Source organism: Pleurodeles waltl, chromosome 5 (assembly GCF_031143425.1).
Source record: "Pleurodeles waltl isolate 20211129_DDA chromosome 5, aPleWal1.hap1.20221129, whole genome shotgun sequence".
NCBI classification, from domain to species: domain Eukaryota; kingdom Metazoa; phylum Chordata; class Amphibia; order Caudata; family Salamandridae; genus Pleurodeles; species Pleurodeles waltl.
This window is the reverse complement of record NC_090444.1, coordinates 211910592-211929995: the sequence shown is the minus strand read 5'-3', so window position 1 is coordinate 211929995 and position 19404 is coordinate 211910592. Positions and strand designations below refer to the sequence as shown.

The following is a 19404-nucleotide window of genomic DNA, read 5'->3' as shown; positions in this document are numbered from 1 at the left end:
AACATGCACTTCCTGAATTTCTCCACATAATTTTCACTAGGTACAGCTTGGTTGAATGTGTGCAAAGATAAAAACAGAGGTTTAAGTTTTGTGCCCCATATTGGGGTAAAGTATATATAACAATGTTTTTTTATCGGATCAACAATATTTTTTATTATTATTATTAATCTGCACTTATTAAGCGCACATTCACCTCAGAAGTATCTTGGTGCTGAAAATCAATAAAAAACAACTGACAAACGCAACACAGCAACCAGTTTTTCCATCTTAGGATCTTATTTCTGCTAGTATTTAGGAAAGAGCCAAGTGTGTAGCCTTCTTCTGAAACTGAATAGTTTTTCTTCCTTCCTAAGAGTAAGTGGTAATTATAAAATTATGCAAATTATACAAAAAATTATACATTATTATATTATACATTTATATATATATATACATATTTATATATATAAGTACAAACAGATAAATATATATAATAATATATATCATACAAGTAACTATACCATTATACAAATTATTATACAAATAATTATACATGGCATATTATACAAATTGCTTCAATCAGTGCTCAACCAATTGATTATTCAATAATGAAGGCCTGGCCACACTATACCATCTAAATAATCTGTATGAATTTAGCAAAATAGGAAGTCATTCTTTTAACACTTATGGTGTTCCATGTGAAATAAGTGCAAAAATGTGCTTGTGTAGTGAACTTACATTAAGTTTGAAAATCATAAAGTAAAAAAAAAAGTTTAGAAACACTTTACAGTAATGTGGTTTACAGGAATATGTCCTCCCGATTAATGGTAATGTATATTTTCTCTTGTAGGGACTTCATAATTGGTTATTTGGTCACTGTTGGGGGGAAAGAGCACAGTGCGGGTCACAATATTGTTTGATCATCTGCACCCCATGAAGAAGATCTGTGCAAAAACTTCGCTGTCTGCACCCTGGGATCTTCCACTTGATTTTTCAGTGGGGGGGAGGATACTTTCTCTGTTGTCCTGATGAAGACTCTAAAGAGTCGATATATTAACTTGTTTGACCATCAGTTATACTGTAGTGACAAACTTTAACTCATTTGTTTTGCCATAGAAGGCTAGTCATAAAGCTTCTCTCAAAGGAAACATTATTGTTTTCTAAACTCTATTCAGAGCACACATACAACATAAAATGTTGTATCTGGGTGTCAATAACCCTGTGCAAAAGAAGCCTCTGGTAGCAATCCACGCCAAGGTGAGTTTTCAAGACTTTATTTGTCAAACAGACCCTCCGAGAACCACGATCAGCTCGGCTCCGTCTCCCCTCTCTTAACCGTCTTTCACCAACTCTTAGCAACTTCATAAACATTCTAATGTCGCTCGCGACACTAATACTAAGACATTACATTGAGTTTTTTTTTTTTTTACATGACAATCCCCCTTTGCCTGGTAAACAATAACCAACAAGAAAAACAAAACAAACCACCAGCAAAAAACAAAAAATAATATATAGCAATATTCAGCATTTCAGCATATCTCTAATAAATCTAATAAATCACATTCTGAACTTCCAAGGCATTTTGCGCACCCTCAAACTTCTGCGTGGTGATAAGACTTGAGATTCTAGTTCACCACGCTGCAAGGTCCCCGTATCCTGAGTACTTGCTTTAAAACTGGATTCTTGACTGTCATGGCAATCACTTGGCACATTTTGTAACTTTACTACTTTTGATTTGTTCACCATTTATCTCCTTGAACTCCTATTGCATTGCCTTTTACCAAGTCTACTCTTACCGGGTCAGAAAACCTTGGACTACCTTTCTTAACAAATGTGGGTAACTTTATGGCTACCCAGTCTCCTGCTGATAAGGCAGTCTCCTTAACTCCTTTACGCTTGTCAAAATGCCTTTTCTGTACGTTTTACTTTTCCTTTACATTTTGTTTGATGATATTTGCACGTTCCCCCATCCTCATGTTTTAAAAAAATCTGGACATCCACCCCGGACATACTTGCATACAAGCCTTTCTTCCCCTGCGTGTTTCAAAAGGAGATACTCCAGTAGTAGAATGAGGTGTGGTTCGTTAAACCACAACATAGCTTGCACTGATGCATTAACATCGCACTTGTTTTTCAATGACCACCTAATGTAATCTCCCAAAACTCGATTGAAGCGCTCCACTAAACCATTAGTTTGTGGTTGGTAGAGCAAACATTTTAAGTGTCTGATAGAAGCTTCTTTCAAAAAAACTTTGAATTCCTCGGACACAAATTGCACTCCATTGTCTGTAACCATTTCTTCAGGGAAACCCTCACTCATGAAAACCTCCCTCAAAAATGTTACTAATGATTTTTGCATTCGGTTCCTGTACAAACTTCACATAGGGCCACTTTGAAAAATAATCAATTAGTACATACGCATATCGGAGATTAAAATTCAAAGTATAAAAAAGGCCCCACTAAGTCCACATCCAATTTCTTCCATGGGCCAGATGGACATTCAATAGGAATCATGGGGGGAGTGAATGTTTTAAATGTTTTATCGCTGTTGTAACATATAGTGCAATTTTTCACCAACTTCTCAATCTCGCTATCCATACGTGGCCACCAAAAACATTCACGTACCCTTCTTTTGGTTAGTTGCACCTAAGTGATCATCATGAGCCTTTTCCATGATCTTCCCTCTCAACTCTTCTGGCGGGATCAATTTATCATTCCTCAAGAGTAATCTGTCTTCAATGGTCAACTCATCAGCAATCTTCCAAAATGGTTGTATATCAAACGCCATTTCTTTCTCATGAGGCCATCCTTCTTTGATACACCTCATTACCTCATGCAGGTTTTTATCTGCATACAACTTTTCCTTCCATACGTCCTCTGAACAAACGCACACTTGCTCAACTTCAACAGCAGCGATTATGCAACTTCCATCTTCTACATCTTCATCATCAGTGCTATCAATGTGAGCTGGGAAACGAGACAAATAATCTGCTCTGACATTCTTTCCCCCTTGGATATGTGAGATTTCAAAATCATATTGCATTAGCCTAGCCGTAAATCTTGAAATCCTGGGTGTGCTGGTCTTGTTGTTCGTGCCATTGAGGATCGAAATCAAAGGCTTATGGTCAGTTTTCATTACAAAGTGCCTGCCCCAAATATAATTTCTGAATTTCTCAGCAGCTCACAAACAAGCTAATAATTATTTCTCAATCACAGAAAAGTAAGTCTCCGATTCCCTCAACGCTCTTGATGCAAAACCTATAATGTTCTCAACACCATCCTTAGTTTGTGTCAACACTGCTCCCACCCCTACGTTACTTGCATCTACCGTCAAACAACACTGGACATCATGATCATATGGCTTTAGTACCTCAGCACCAACAAGTTGTTTCTTTATTTCCTCAAATGCTTCATCACATTCTGCATCCCACTTGAAACGTACACTGCTCTTCAAAAGATTAGATAACGGTCTAACCTTGCTAGCAAAATTTGGAACAAAACGGGAATAAAATTCACACATACCCAAAAATGACTTAACACCACTCTTATCTTTGGGAGGTGGAGCAGCCTTGATAGCCTCAATCAGACCAGGTTTTGGGAAGATACCATCTGCTGAGATTACATGACCTAAGTATTCTACAGAAGATTTCAAGAATAAACACTTTTCTCTTTTGAGAACAATTCCACAAGATGAGAACTTCTCTAATACTTGTCTCAATATCCTGTTGTGTTCACACTGATCCTTTGCGTATATTAGCACATCATCTTGAAACACTAAGACCTTTGCTACCTCTTTCAATAGAGTACTCATTATCCTTTGAAAGACCGAAGCAGCGGATGCCAGCCCAAACGGCATACGGCAATACTGGAAGGTTCCGATTGGTGACACAAATGCTGTTAAATGTCTAGATTCAGGATCTAACTCAACCTGATGATACGCACTTGCTAGATCAAGTTTCGTAAACACCTTTGCATCTTTAATGGTAGCCAAAAGTTCACTTATTTTCGGCAATGGATGAGAGTCAACCCAAATTTCTTTATTCAGTGCTCTCAGATCCACACACACTATCAATTCTCCATTCTTTTTCTTCGTAATAACTAAAGGAGAAATCCATAATGAGGATTCAATCGGCTCAATAATTCCCTTCTCACATAAACCTCTTAGCTCCTTCTCCAAATCTTCTCTGATGCTAAATGGTATACTCCTTAGTTTATGTTTGACTGGTACTGCATTTCCCTTAACCTTGATCTTATGCTTGAAACCTTTTATTCTTCCCAATTACCCTGAAACAACTTTAGGAAATTCATTCAAAAGATCCTCAATTACCTCAGAATCTCTAATCACGGCTACCTGTTCCTGAGTGCCAGGTCGTAGTACCATACCAAAAAGACCTTGAATAAACCAGCCTAGAATGTTCAATCCTTTTGCTGCAACATAAATCTTTCCATTGATCATTCTTCCCTTAAAATCCATAATATCTTCAAAATAACCTTGAAGTTTGATTCTTCTTCCCTCATAAGAAACAGGGGCCCTATCTGGTGGTAATAACACACGGTCTTTCCAATTCTGATTGAATAAGTTTTGTGCAATCATCGGAATCCTAGCCCCTGAATCCACTAACAATCGTAAATGTTTTTCACCCACTCTCACCAGTACATATGGATCAACACAGCTTTCAGGATCCGCACACTTCACCACACTATCGTTCACCACTAGCACCATATCTTGAACTTCTCCAATCAAATCTTCAACCAATACCCCATCATCATCCACCACTGAGCTGATCGTGTTGCCCTTACAATTTTCACTCTGACACACCTTAGCAAAATGACCAGTTTTGCCACAATTCCTGCATTGAACGTTTAAGGCCGGACAAGCCTTGACTCCTTTCATATGTAAGGAATATCCACACCTAAAACAAACATTTTTTTTGTTAAAGAAACTAATTGAACTCTTATTTCTACTGTTCTTATATCCTTGGTTGTGAGCTTGACGACTTGACGCTCTGTCTGATCTTCCTTTCTCGTCTCTTGATCGGACTACACCAGTTTTTTCCCATCTTTCCATGGACTTCTCTATCTCTTTCGTGGATTTAATCGACGATTCTATACTCTTCGCAATTTTTAAGGTCTCTGAAAGTGTTGGATTGTCTAGGGATAACAGATTCCGTTTAATGGATCTGTCACAACCTTGACATATAAACTGGTCTCTAATGAGTTGGTCGTTCAACTCGCCGAATTGACAATCTGCAGCCAACAACCTCAAAGCAGAAATGTAGGTATCCACCTCTTCACCGCTTTGCTGTTCTCTGTTAAAAAATGTATGTCTACGTACAGCTAAACTTGGAGGAGCATCAAATCTGTTACACATTTTTTTTACTGCAGCTTCATAATCACCCAATTCTTCTTCATCATTGGGTACATCTGGTAAATGTTTGAATGCTGCTCTGCCTTCAAACCCAATGTAGTGTAGTAAAATATATTTCTTGCATTCTGGCCTAAATCGTGCCGCACCTATTGCTCCTAAATAAGTTTCAAACGCGTCAAACCAATTTTCCATGCTATTTGTGGTTCATTGACAGCTTGCATGATGAACAACTCCAAGCTTTAAACTCTCAGACACATAAAGTTTTTTTAAATCAAACTTCTGTATTTTTTAAATGTTTGTCTCAGACACCTGAAGATTATTTTTTTTTTAACAAAATAAAAGTTCTGTTTGCTTGAAAATCTTGACTGTGTAAATATACTGCACTTCCAAATGTATGTCTTGCACAATTGTGCACCTGAGATGGCCGCCGTACGATGCTTACTTTTAGAGTGAAATAGCATATTTCACTCCGATCAAGAAGGCCACACCTCCACAACGCCCTCCTTACATTGAACGGACATTATCAATAGCGATAATTGGGCATGTTACTCGAACAACACGCCCCCAGAAACACCTCCTCTCCCCAAGATGCTCTTTCATGCCTGCCGTTCCTCTGATGCGTAGCTTTGTTGATGGCGCACTTCCGACTCCTTTTCAATCGCTCCTTACTGTTTTGGCAGCTTCCACTGCGGTCCCCCACTGATCGCAGGAACAATTCAGCGATGGCTTGAATCGCTCCACATCTCAGCCATCAATTTGTTGGTTACACCTTGCAGCAACCATTTTCCAGACATCTGCGTGCGTGGATTTCACACTCCGAGGGTCTCCTCGTCGCCAACAAAAGCCCTGTAGCAATCCACACCAAGGTGAGTTTTCAAGACTTTATTTATCTAACAGACCCTCCGAGAACCACGATCAGCTCAGCTCCGTCTCCCCTCTCGTAACCGTCTTTCATCATCTCTTAGCAACTTCATAATATTCTAATGTCGCTCGCGACACTAATACTAAGACATTACACCTCTGTACAGATGAGGTGAATGTGAAGTTTCTTTTTAAATTTACGATACTCCTGTTTGCCTTTGTGTCCCTCGGGCTATAATTTCCATGTTTGGACTAAGTAGTATGGCAGTTTGGTTTATAAATGGTTGTAATGAAGAAGGCTATTTTGTGGCAGTACCCTAGATGCAGAGCTAATAACTTTCTGAAACAATTCAGGACTGGTTGCCCTCATTGATGAAGGAAGAAAATTCCCCAACTTGAAACTTCAAAATTCCCTACAAACAAATCTAATGGCTAGAGTTTCAGGGACTCAAGTTCAGTATATTCGGTTTTACATTTGGGGTTCACTATCTACACTACCTAGTTAGCAGCAAAGATAACATTGAATCACATAAAAATGTGAACTTTAAAGTTGAAGAGCTAGTTGCTAAGCGCTTGTACTCTAAGATGACCATGGGTGGGAACATTTGCCTAGAAGTGCAAACCAAAGCAAACAAAATCAACGTATTTCAAATAAAATGACCAAGTACTGATAGTCAGAAGCCATGGTGAAAATATGACAAAAAAATATGTTGATTTTAGAGACGCTCAGGAAACATAAACTCCAAAGTCTCACTCCTCATTGGGAATAAAAGTCTGAAATGGCAGGAATTCCTGGAAGATTGGATGAAATCTTGGCTCCCATTTGACTACCTGTCCTCCTGCTTTGTGGTGGAACATGCCCACAGATCTCTTGTGCAGCGCTGCCCCTCCTAGGCCCATCTTGCCCAAGTTCCTTAACTACACAGATAGAGATGCTGCTCCTTGGGGAGCAAGATAGAACAGTCTTATACCATTTCAAGCTACCCGTATCCTTATCCTTCCAGACTGTACTCACCTGGTCCAGAAGCAACAAAAGGCCTTTGACTCAGTTAAGTGAAAGCTCAGAACAGTGAACCTGTTGTACATGCTTATGTTTCCTGCCAAGCTAAAGATCCTCAATGAATTCCACTCATTCTTCTTTGACTCCACAGAACTGGCATGGGACTGGGTGGCAGAACTCCAAGAACTCGGTGTCTGAGGGTTGAATGCTCCGCAGCCATGCAGGCCTGTTGCTGATGCAACGTGCAATGGTGTGAGAGGAAAGTGGCACTTGAGGCAATGATGAAGGGTCGCAGCTTGCGGTTTGTTGGGTTTGTCTGATGTTAAAAGGGATCACCGGGGGGCCTGCTGCCTCCAACAGGACCTCCCTACCCCTCTGGCCTCAATGGGGTCCAAGTTCTAGGCCCTAGCTGAGACTTTTGTGACCAGGCAAATGCCTAACAGCCTCACGTCAGTTCTGTAACTTCAAGACTATGTATTCCGCTATCAACTTTGGACTTATGTATGCTTAGCCAGCAACACTGTAACCTTTACTCTTATATGATGTGTGTTGGGCAAAGCAGCCCCTCCACACCCCTTTTTGTTTAGTTCTAAGAGGGAGTTTGCATGACAGATGCTTCCAGGGCTGAAGTGTAGGGGTGGGATTGTTGGAAATTTGATAGCACACTTTTGTTTTATTGCCTTTTCCTTGTTTTTATTTTTCACCCACACAGTACACACATTCACTGTATCCGTTGTGCCACATGGCTGCCTTTTTCACTTCCCTCCATTGGTAACTGGTGCAATCACACTGCAAGGCATCCTTTGCTTTGCTGTCATCCGCCTACCTCCATAGACTGAGGGCACTGTTAAATATTATAACTTGGAACATCAACGGTCTAAATCACTGCATTAAATAGTGCTTTGCTTTACTAAGCTCCACTTGCCCACTGTGCTGTTTCCTCAAGAGGCACACCTCCTTGGAATCCAGTGCCCTGTTCTTGCACGGTTTGGGTATGACAGAGTTTACCATGATGGTCAAATTAGAGGCTCCCAGGGGGTGCTATTCTTCTCCACACAACCGTCTCCCTTTCTGTCACTTATTCAACATCAGATGCTGAGGGAATGTATGTCTGGATAGATGGTTTCCTTGAGGGTAAACACTACAAGTTCCTTAGTTTGTATATTTTACCACATCGAGTTTGGACGCCCCTGGGATGCATCCGAAAACATCCTCCTGGAACTACCATCAGATTCTACCATTGTTGGCGGTCTACCAGTGGCATAATTGACCCCAACGTAGATGCAACAGGGGCAAAAGTGACACACTTACAATCTTCCTCGCCGCTGGTGGAATAGGTGGCATCACTAGACTTATGTGACACCCAGAGGATGTGGCACCCGGGAACAACCGAATATACTCACCTTTCCGCAGCCCACAGTAGTTTGTCTAGGGTTGATTATTCTTTTCTTCCAGCCACAGAGAGTCCGAACATGAGAGCCATGCATTTCTCCCCCAGGGCATCTCTGAACGTGCGTTGGTTGCACTGTACTAAAGCTAGCTTGCTGGAGGCAACAGGCCTGTATGGCACCTCATTACCTGGTAGAGCTGCAATGTACTGCCCACCTATCTCAGAAGCTCCACAGTTGTTTTGACCTTAACACAAGATTGATTGAGTCCAATAGATATGTTGTGGCTGGCCGGCAAGGCGGTCCTGTGGGATAGAGCGAAAATTAATCTGCGCAGACAGGCTTGCACCTAACTTCAGTGTGTCTTGGACCTGGAAGGAGAAATTGTAACCCCTGATCACCACTGTCAGCAGCTTGGGGATTCCCACTCTGTGGCTGTTGGAAAACTGCAGAACTCTCCTATAGCTGTGCCTGGACGAGGCCAAACATTGTTGGATGGCCTCCATCACACGTGTTTATCAATGGGGAGACTTCTAGGAAGCTCCTATATTAGCTGGTGGCACACGACTCTGTCTTTAGATTTATCCCCATGATCTGTACCCCGTCGGGGCAGTGCCTCAACCCTTCGTTGGATATCGCGACCGCATTTGCCTGTCACTACGGTTCCCTGTGTGGAGAACACAACCGTGCCGAACATGAGGACACTCATCCTCTGATTTCCGACCTTCCGCAGGCAAATTGGATGACCGCAGACAGTGCACTCCTTGAACAAGCCCTAACAATGGAGGAGTTGACCAACTCCGCTGGCAGCCTACAGACAGCAAGATGCCCGAACTGGATGACTTCCCAAGCGAATTCTATAAGAAATTCCTATCATTTCTTTCTCCCCACCTCCTAAACCTTTACCTAGCAGCAATGGCCACTTTCCTTCTGAGCCTGACCTTCCTATAATTGTGATTCTTCACAAACCGGGATGACCCCCTGGAGCTTGCCCATCATATCGTCTGATTTCCCTGATCAACATGAAAATAAAAATCTTCACAAAGATCCTCTCTAACTGCCTCCTGCCGTCCACCCTCATACCAGTGTGGCTTCATGCCTTGTTGCAGCACCCAACTCTGCATCCGTTGAGTGAAGATTACCCTAGGGCACTGCTGGCGCTTGGGGGCCCTGCTGTGCTCATGCTCCTGGACTTTGAGAAGGCATGTGACTCCCTGGATTAGGATTCTTGTTCCAGGTCCTCCCCATATGGGATTTGGACCCGCATCCTACCCTTCGTCAGAGTACTTTGCTCGCCCCCAGCGTGGATTACAGTCACTGGCTTCCTTTCTCCCCTCTTTCTCAATCTATAGAGATACTAGACAAGGATGCCCTACCTCACCTCTGTTCTTCGTCGTGGCAATCCAGTCCTTGGCAGTCTGGGTATGCTGCGACCCAGATTTGGGGCTTTCAATAGCTGAATTGCTCGGAGGACTGCATTGCATTATATACATTCAGCGTATTGCTCTTACTTTGTCAACCACACATCACCGTGCTCCGGCCTTTCCAGATGATCCAGTTACATGGAGATGCATCAGGGTCGATGGTCAGGTGGGCCACACCGCTCCTCGTCCCCAAATGAGGTGGCCCGAGGTCATTGACTGGCAAGCCTGTCTCCCTATACGCAGACTGCGCTTCCCATACTTAAGGGTGGTTATTGCCTTATAACTTGAACTAACCTGGAGTCTTAATTTTACGCTGTTGCTACACTGTGCTCACCAGGATTTGGTCAGATGGTCCACCCTCCTGCTCAGCGCCCTAGGACTTGTGGCACTATTTAGGATGATCGTCCTCTCAAGGCTTGTATACACCTTGCAGTATTTCCCTCTTTCTGTTCCCTAGTCTTAGTTTGCTGTTTTTCTTGGGGAAGTGCGTTCCTTCCTGTGGGCGAACAAGACTCCGAGCATAGACTCCCACAGTTGTGTTCAATCGCCCTACAATGGCGGGATGGGGGTGGCAGACACCCACTTATACTTTTGGGCCTTGTATCTCCAAACCATTAATGACTGGATATTCAGCAGTTCAGATGACCCTGTCTTCCGCTTGGAGGTCTCACTTGACGGCCGACAGCAGATACTACGTTTTCTATATCGCATCCCCATTCCTCACTCCCAGCCTGAGGCCACAGGGCCAGTCTCTTGTGCCGGCGGAGGGACCACTATTGGATTTGATGGGATGATATGCTTATGCAGGTGACTCCCTTGTGGCAGGGGTGCTGGATCTCCCAGGTACCTGCTCTGAATGGATTTGAACAAGGGGTCCTTATATGTATTTCTCACCTCAGGGATGTTTGGGAGGGATTACAACTGAAGACCTTCCAGGACCTTCGGGAAAAATGTAACTTCCACAAGACCCAATTATATAGATATCCACAGCTTTGTCACATGTTGGCATTGGCCAGACCTGCCAGAGTGTAGACCTCTCAAGCCCAGGTTTTATCAGTGATGTTGGGCCGAGGTGCCATTCTGCGGATATATCGATCTCTGGTCATTTCTCGCCGTAGTCCTTCGAAGCTCTTCAGGCTAATTAGGAGAGTTGGATTTCAGCACTAAACTATAGTGATTGGAGAGATGCCAGAATGGCTCCATGGTAGTTGATTATTCCCTCTTGTCTATGACTGGTTCAACTGAAATACTTGCATGCTTCCTACTTCATCCCAGGGCAACTGTGGGGAATGGGTGCATTTCCCACCTCCACATGCCCTAGGTGTTAGATGCTGACAGCTATTTTTTTACATAGTGTGGTCCTGTCCGACTATTGCAAGGTATTGGTACTTAATTTTTAATACACTATTTGAAATTTTAGAGCGTCCTTTTGATTGATCTGCCCCCTTTTTGCATGTTGCGTATATTAGAGGATGTGGGCGAGTTTCAGGGGAATGCAGTCTGGTCAGCATTGGCACTGTGATGACCAAGTGTGATATTGCTTGTCACTGAAAGTCCTCACAGCTTACCACTTCAGTATGGTGCTCTATGATAGGCTGGTGTGCTAAAATGGATTAGACCATCCACAAGGCTGGTGGTAACCCCTGCAAACATTGGAAAACCTGGGGGAGGTGGTGGGCATATTACAACCTGTTCGGTGAATGACATAGTGGTGCTCATTCCTTTCACCGCAGTAGATATAATAAATTTGCTATTTACTGTTTATTACCCTTGTTGCAGAAAATCAATAACAATTTGGATTATGAAAAAAAAGTCTGAAATGGCTTCATGGAAGTTATCATAATGCTGAAATTATTGCATCGTCAGTGATACATTTTCTTTTCCTCAGTGGTGGACTTCCCCCTTAATGCCCTAGTGCTCCAACCTGCCTAATCTCGGGCAGTGTTAAAACACAGCACCCTAGAGGTTTCAGGTCTAACTTCCCCAAACTGTATTCCTGGCATCTGGCAGAGAGGGTGTCTCTTAATGCATAGTTTGAGTCGAAGTTACTTGGAACCTGTCTACACTGGCCGTCTTAGAAATAGTAGATGCATACATGGAGAGTAGTGGGTCTGGCATTAGTTGAAGCACATACCATCAGGGATTGAGGTGTTCTGGTAAGGTTTGACTTGATACATTCAGAGGGGCAAGAATACAGTTGAAAGTCCTGCTTAGACACTGTTCATGGATAAGAAAATTGAAAGTGCTGCGAAACGTGTGATTACATGACTGTTTTGCAGAAGTCATTAGGGATAATCCTGTTGAAGGGAACACAAAAGCCCCTTTCTAGTTTTCCAACTTAAGTTTTAAGACTGATATGTGAACGAATAGTGCCTGCGAACTCTGTATGGAGTCTCCTTCCTCTTGAGTGAGGTTGTGCATTGGGAGTCAGTCCACTCCTAGAGATCAGTGGACTGCTAGAGGCCAGGAGCGACATCTGAATAAACTACAGGCACTTTAGAACGCTGCTGCTAGACTCCTATCTGGCACTCCTAAATTCAGTCCAATCAAACCAGCAATTCAGGCACATCACTGGCTACCAGTCAGAAAGCGAATCAGGTTTAAATCTTTATGTTCAGCATTTAAAGCTCTGCACATCACGGGCCCGCTCATCTCGGACAGAAATTAACCTGCTAAGCTCCTAATAGAACCCTCCGTTCCTCCGACTTAAAATTATTGACTGTTCCCAGAGTCAAAAGGGCGAACTGGGGTGGCGGGAGTTTTATTGTTGGCACTGCCAAAGCGTAGAACGAGTTGCCTCTCTCTATTTGCTCTGCTCCTGGCCTGTTCCCATTCAGAAAGCCCTGAAAACTTGGTTATTTAGCAACTAGGCCTCTTCTTTCCGTTTTCTATTTCGATGGAGCTAACGCCAGGACACCCACATGCAACAGTGCGCTTTATAAATCTACTTAACATTAGCTGACCACTGGTTGGTGCTGATTAGAGCTGTCAGATGGAAATTCGCAAGTTACTATTGATGAAATAGACTTCGAAGTAGTGTTAATGCGGAGACGGTGGCAAAGGGGAAAAGAGGGGCGGAATGAGGCGAGGAAGAAAGAAGCATTGGTCTAAAATGCTTGAGTCGATCTGGGTTTCTCAGTTTCTGTCTTTCAAAACAGCAAAGTAAGTGGGGCTATTTCTGTGGACAGACTTCGGAACAACAGAAAAAAGTAAATTATATTAATACATATTGTATTCACCTTTGGCCAAAACAAAATATGTATCTAAGATATTTGGAAACGACTGAATCAATGTATTGCATGTAATTTATTTGAAAAGTGCATTTTGAGTTGTTACTGTGGAAAACAGGTCCATGTGTCTGGAACGTTTGGGTTTTATAACTACTGGAACTGAACATTAACTTAGATCATGTGATCTCTGTTGAAAATGAAACAGTCCATTTTGCATTTGCTTGAATGCAGAGTGGGCTCAATGGACAATACAGTATGTTTTCTACACTGGAATACTGGGCTTTATTATAGGTATTTCTTTCTGGATACCAGTTCACATTATTGGAATGCCACTTACAGTTAGCAGAGTAAATGCCTGTGTTTGTACCCGTCTGTTTATTCCCTGAATATTCCACCTAGCAAACCGAGCACAATTTATTGACTGGAAAACTGGACAGGCTTGTCTGTGCAGCCAGTCTGATAAGAGAGGAACCTCAGCTGAAGTATTTTCTTCTCTACTGTCCAAGGTGCATAAAAGTTAGAGAAACTTTCTTAAAATGAGACTCAAAATATTTGCTAATATGAAGCTAGGAAGTTTAATTAGTGGGTCCCTGGAACAGTGAGATATGGGAAACAACTGCGTGCCCTGTTGCATGATGTCTTCGGGCTAATCGCACAGGCTGTTTTATGTGAACATTAAATAAATAAATTACATGTTTGAGGCCACTACTTCACAGGACAAGCAATTTTCGAAGTATATGCACTGTTGTTTTGTTGAAAAAAAATGCAAGAAAAGTGTGTGCACATAAATGTAATTTTAGAAGGTTTTGCACTTATTTGTTTTGAAGTCAAAAGTTAAATGTGTTTCCCATTCACATCACAAGGGGATACGTTGCTCAATCACACAACAAAGCTGAAAGGGTCAACATAATTGTGGACCAGGAGACAGTAATTCTTCCCGCGTTGTTTCTTCGATTTGTTGCACAGATGTTCAGAAGTTTTTGAATTATTTCTAGAGTAAAAAGTTATGCTGTTGTGATAGTTGGTTGTGTAAATTGGAGTACAAACTGAGATTTGAACCAGAACTCGCTAACTGAACGGCTAAAAAGAGCTGATAATTTTAGGTCTGTCTTTCGTGGTATGTGTACCAGTTTACAAACGTCATTGTGGCCTGCTGCTGTTCCCTATGTATCAGGGGGCTTGAATTCTGGGCTCAGGCTGTATATAAAAGTCAGACAACCTGCACCTGGGTCATGCTGGAGGCATTGTTGCATACACACAAACCAGCTAACACTTTGATGGCCGCCATGTAGGGCAACCATGTTTGTATCTTGGGTTAGTGTGGTGCAGTTGTGTTAATAGAAGGTTAAAGCATGTCACTGCTTAATAAACATCTGGAAAGTGAGAAGAGGCTGTTGTTTATCCCAGAAAGCACACAAATGTACCCTTTTAGCAAATACATACACTACTATCCAACGCCGAAGAATGCCATGGAAATAGTAAAGGATAATCCTTTCGCACACTACAGTCTGACAGCAATCTCAGTTACATTGCCAGGGTTATAGGCACTGAGTTCTGTGACCTCTTAGTTGGCACAGAGTCTGCACACGAGTTAGCAGTGCACAAAGCAAATAAAGTGATACACAGGAGTTAACGGAAAGACAGCATTAATATCGGGTGTGTGCTGGGCGTTTGTTTCTGCACAACTGTTGATTGTGCTCTTTGTGACTAAAGACACACTTCACCGGAGCTGTCATTCGCAGGGAGGTGGACTTGGCTCGCTTCGGTCTGTCGTACATAGATTTCAGGGTCAGATTCAGGAACCCAATAGTTGGCTTTTAATTTAAGCTGCTATTGGAGAGAGTCAGATCCTACACAAATACACACTGTCGGTGTATATCGATTAATATTCACTGCTACCTTTTTTGCTTTTCTCTCTTCAGATAATCGTTTGGAAGAGATACAGTGATTTTAAGAAGCTACACAAAGATCTCTGGCAGATTCATAGAAACTTGTACAGACATACAGACTTGTTCCCACCTTTTGCCAAAGCTAAAGTGTTTGGTAAGCTTCCTCCTGTGTTATTCTGGTGTGTTGCTTGTTGACGGCAATAGTGCATCTGTCGCACTCGTTTATCTTAGAACTGCACTGTGTGAAAGACAGCACTTTGTGTGGTGCTGCAGAAGTCGAGCCTTGCAGAAAGCCGCATTGGAAGTGTTAGAGCGGTGTGTACATCGTCTTAATCATTGTTACAAAGCCCTGAAGGAGGCCACTTACTGCAAAATCTGCTGCAGTGCTTTAAGAGTTGAACAGAGCATGGGGAGGACAAAAGGGTTTACAAGATGTGCAAAGCTGTGCTCTGAGCCTGAAAGCCAAGACCCCTCACCCTGCTGGGGCCCGCAGCAAAATTACTAGAATGAAATGGGAAGACACTTGTTTTAAACATCTAACCAGTGTTCCATGTTGGTTTTGATATTCTTTCCCATCACCTCCATATATAATTTCTCTATTTTAGACCCACAACTAAGATGTGATCTTATATCTTCTTCAAATAAAGATTATTTTTATTTTCTCGGAATATTATTAGACAAAGGTTCTAATAATCCCTTAACTGCTAGGCCCTTTCCCACTAAGTGCTGAACCATTTTTTGACTGTTTGGGATAGTTTGCGCCTAGGGCTCAATAACGTTTTTTCCCCATAAGCTATTCATGCCACACTTGAATCCTTTCTTCCCCACATATTGAGGATTCCATTAGTACCCAAGATATGAGGATTCCCCTGGAGGAGACCGAGAAAATACGCAAAATATAGATACATTTTGAGTTATTTGGGACAAATAGGAAAAAAGTGCTCCAAATAAAAGGGTCTGTCTTTTTTCCTGAAAATAACATCAACAAATAGTTTACTGTGCTACAGTCCCCATCTTCCCAGCTTTCAGGGACATGCAGAGTTTAATTAAAAAAAAAACTATTTTTCATCACATTTTTTGCAGTTTTCGAAGAGGTAGCCAATTTTTCCTATTTTTGTGCCCTCAGCCTATTTACAGTTTGTGGTGAAAACCAGTGTGAAATACATGGGTGATCCAGGAAAGCTACAGATTTATGAAAAGTAGACAAAATTGCAAATTCTGCAAGGGATCATATGTAGATCGCTCAAGCATTTCCGAAATGAACTAAGGGCCTCATTATGACTTTGGACCGCTGAAGCCGCTGCAGGGAAAAGACTGCTAGTACTGGAGGTCTTTTGCCTGCCATATTAGGAGTGTTCCACTGGGCCAGTGGGCAAAAACAGCATTTTCGCCCGCTGGCCCAGTGGAACACTCACCACAACATTGATGGTGGCTCGTAATTAAGCCGGCGGCAATGTTGTGGTGCGTCGGGTGTGACAGCACCCGTCACACATTTCACTGCCTGTAATTCGGCCAGTGAAATGCGCGACGGGGCTGTGCAGGGGGGCCCAGTGCGAAGAGCATGCCAGCCTTTCCATGGCTGTGTTTACCACCATGGAAAGGCTGGCGGATAGGGACTCATAATCCCCAGGGTAACGCTGCTTGCATTACAACGATTACACGGATTACAACTGCTGGGACCGCTAGGCTAAAGGCTGGCTGCAGCCTGGTGGTGTCAGCTGTTGGGCTGTGGCGTCTCGGCGACGGTCATAATGGGGTGGTCGGTCTGAACTGTCTGCGGCGGTCCAACCACCGTCGCGAGGCTGGCGATCTTAAGAGCATCAGCCTTGTAATGAGGCCCACAGTGTTGAAATAAAGAAATATTGAAAATGAGTAGGAAAAAAGGCCATTTGTGATGTTTTCATCTGCAACCTTTTTGTCACAATGACTGATTTACATAAGAAATATACCATTGCATCTGGGAGACCCTTCTAGTTGCGGGGATATATAGGATTTGTAGGTTCTTCAAGAACCCAAGGTACCCAGAAACAACAACTGAGCTGCCCTGGTTTTTCTTTGTATACCGAGTATAGACCAATTCATATGGTGAAATATGTAGAGTGAAAAATGGATATAAAAAAAACCATATATTCCTGAAATTGGCTCAAGTTGTGGAGTTTAGGAGCAGTGGTTATTTGTACATCTCTGAATTTGTAGGTGCATTTTGGAAATTGGGCTATTAGTTGTGTGGCCAGCACAATTAATAGTTTCCCAATTGTCCTCAGTGGCAACCAAACATTCCATTGTAGTGCTTGACTCTCACAGGATAGTGAAGCAGAGCAGTAGGTGAGGTGGTGTGGGCCAGTAATCACCCATCACTGGCACACAGTAATAGCACACAATAAATGATTGTCCAGTCAGTACTTTTTCTGTAGAAAAAAGCAAAGTACATTGATTACTCACACACAGTACTAAATATTAAACAGTAATTTATAAATATACTTTGGCAGATGGAACATACCATAGATGACATTGTGTGGTCACTGGTGACTTCCTAGAGGGGTCACCCAAACATATTAAATGAGTTTCAGCAATCATTGTGTGATAACCATATTACTTTGGCATGAATCATTGCGAACATTATGAATCAATAAAAACATATGCAATCTTCATGAAAACCCAATAAAGCCTTTATCAGGAATAAACTGTGTTTGTGCATTCTTTCATATACGTAGCAATAACTGTAGTGGTCAGAATAACCCCTAGAGGGTATCACAGTAAAACAGCATGGTGAAAAAGCATTGCAGTATAACCATACAATCAGCCTCTAGAGGGTGTGACCACATGAAAAACCATTCCATTGTAACCATAAGACCAACATCTAGAGAGCGAAACCAAATAAACAATTTACTATGCATATTTTGACCCTCCAGGCCTTTTAAGATGTTACCATACCCTAGGCCCCTAGAGGGCAAACTACGTCTGGCTGTAGAGCAAAACCACCAGTCATGGGAGAGCTTGAAAATGCTTTGAGCAGTGGAAAAGGTGATGGCCCCCCACCTCCCCAAATTAGGGGTGGGGACCCAGAAGATGACGTAACGAGGAAGAGCACTCCATGCAGAGCAATTTGATGGTGGTTCCATGGTCCAAGGGCCACCACAGGCTGAGATTTGGATGACAATGCTCTTTAAAAAGAATGCCCGCAAAGCATTATAGGGTAGGTCTTTGAAAAGCAGTGACTATCATAGTATCTGCACTCCCACTGAGTCGGGGAGAGCCCTGATGATGTTTTCATTGTGGTTGTGCCTTGGAATGTGGCCTTGCGCCACGTTCCTCTTTTTCATGGGGGGTGGCCAGTCCCACCAGGGTACCATAGAGCTTGCCATCGTTGGATGGCAGTACAGGGAAATAAAAGCAAAAAGAACAGATGATGGATGGAATGCTGAAAAATGTAAACATTCACCCCCAGCCACAGAGCTCTGGGTTTAATCCATTGTTTTGTTGCTCACCTCGCCATCCCAGTTTGGACCCAGCCATATGCGAATTAGTCTTTACCCTGCTCCCCATGGGAACAGTTCAGCCTGAACTGCCAGGTCAGGTCAACTCTAGACCAGAAAGAAGCATCCTGGAACTGGTTTCGGGGTATCGAACCTCATCAGCCAGGCTAGCTCAAATCCAATGGCGCAGTGAGCACAGGACCCATGTCTGGGCATCCCCTTCCCACTTTGGGCAACAAAAGCAAAAAGAACAAATGATGGACAGAATGCTGAACAATGCAAACATTCATCCTCCGTCACAGATTATCTGGCTTTAATCCGTCGTTTTTTTGCCCACCACGCCACCCCAGTTTGGACCCACCCATATGTAAATCATTCTTGACCCTGCTCCCTATGGTAACAGTCCAGCCTGAACTGCCAGGCCAAGCCCTCTCAGGACTGAAAATAAACAGGGAAGACCTGGCCTGGTAGTTTGTGCTAGACTGTTCCCATGGGGTTCAGGGTCAAGACTGGTTTGCATATGGCTGGGTCCAAACTGGGGTGGCATGGCAAGCAAAAAAAGAATGGATTTAACCCAGATTTGTGATTGGTGGTGAATGTTTGATTTGCTCAGCATTCCGTCCATCGTCTGTTCTTTTGGCAGTACCAGGAGCACAATTCCCCCAGCTGCCCTCACCGGCTCCCTGCACTGGCAGCACTAGAGGTGGCAGATTTCCTGTGTGTCTGCCGCTCCAGAGGGCAGACGGGTGTTGTTTGGGCCACCTCCCGGGGCCCAGGGACACAATGGAG

General features: G+C 42.9%; 1 protein-coding gene across 5 annotated transcripts in view; it reads left to right on the top strand.

Annotated features, from left to right (window-relative positions):
* RPS6KC1 (ribosomal protein S6 kinase C1) overlaps positions 1–19404 on the top strand; it is a 546019-nt gene that overhangs the window by 49303 nt on the left and 477312 nt on the right. For 3 of the 5 annotated variants that reach the window (XM_069233902.1, XM_069233903.1, XM_069233904.1), the window contains exon 3: positions 15173–15293. The exons of the other annotated variants lie outside the window; for them this stretch is intronic. In XM_069233902.1, the coding sequence (XP_069090003.1) occupies positions 15173–15293 (121 nt within the window). The remainder of the gene's footprint in view (positions 1–15172; positions 15294–19404) is intronic. 5 annotated transcript variants of the gene reach the window in all.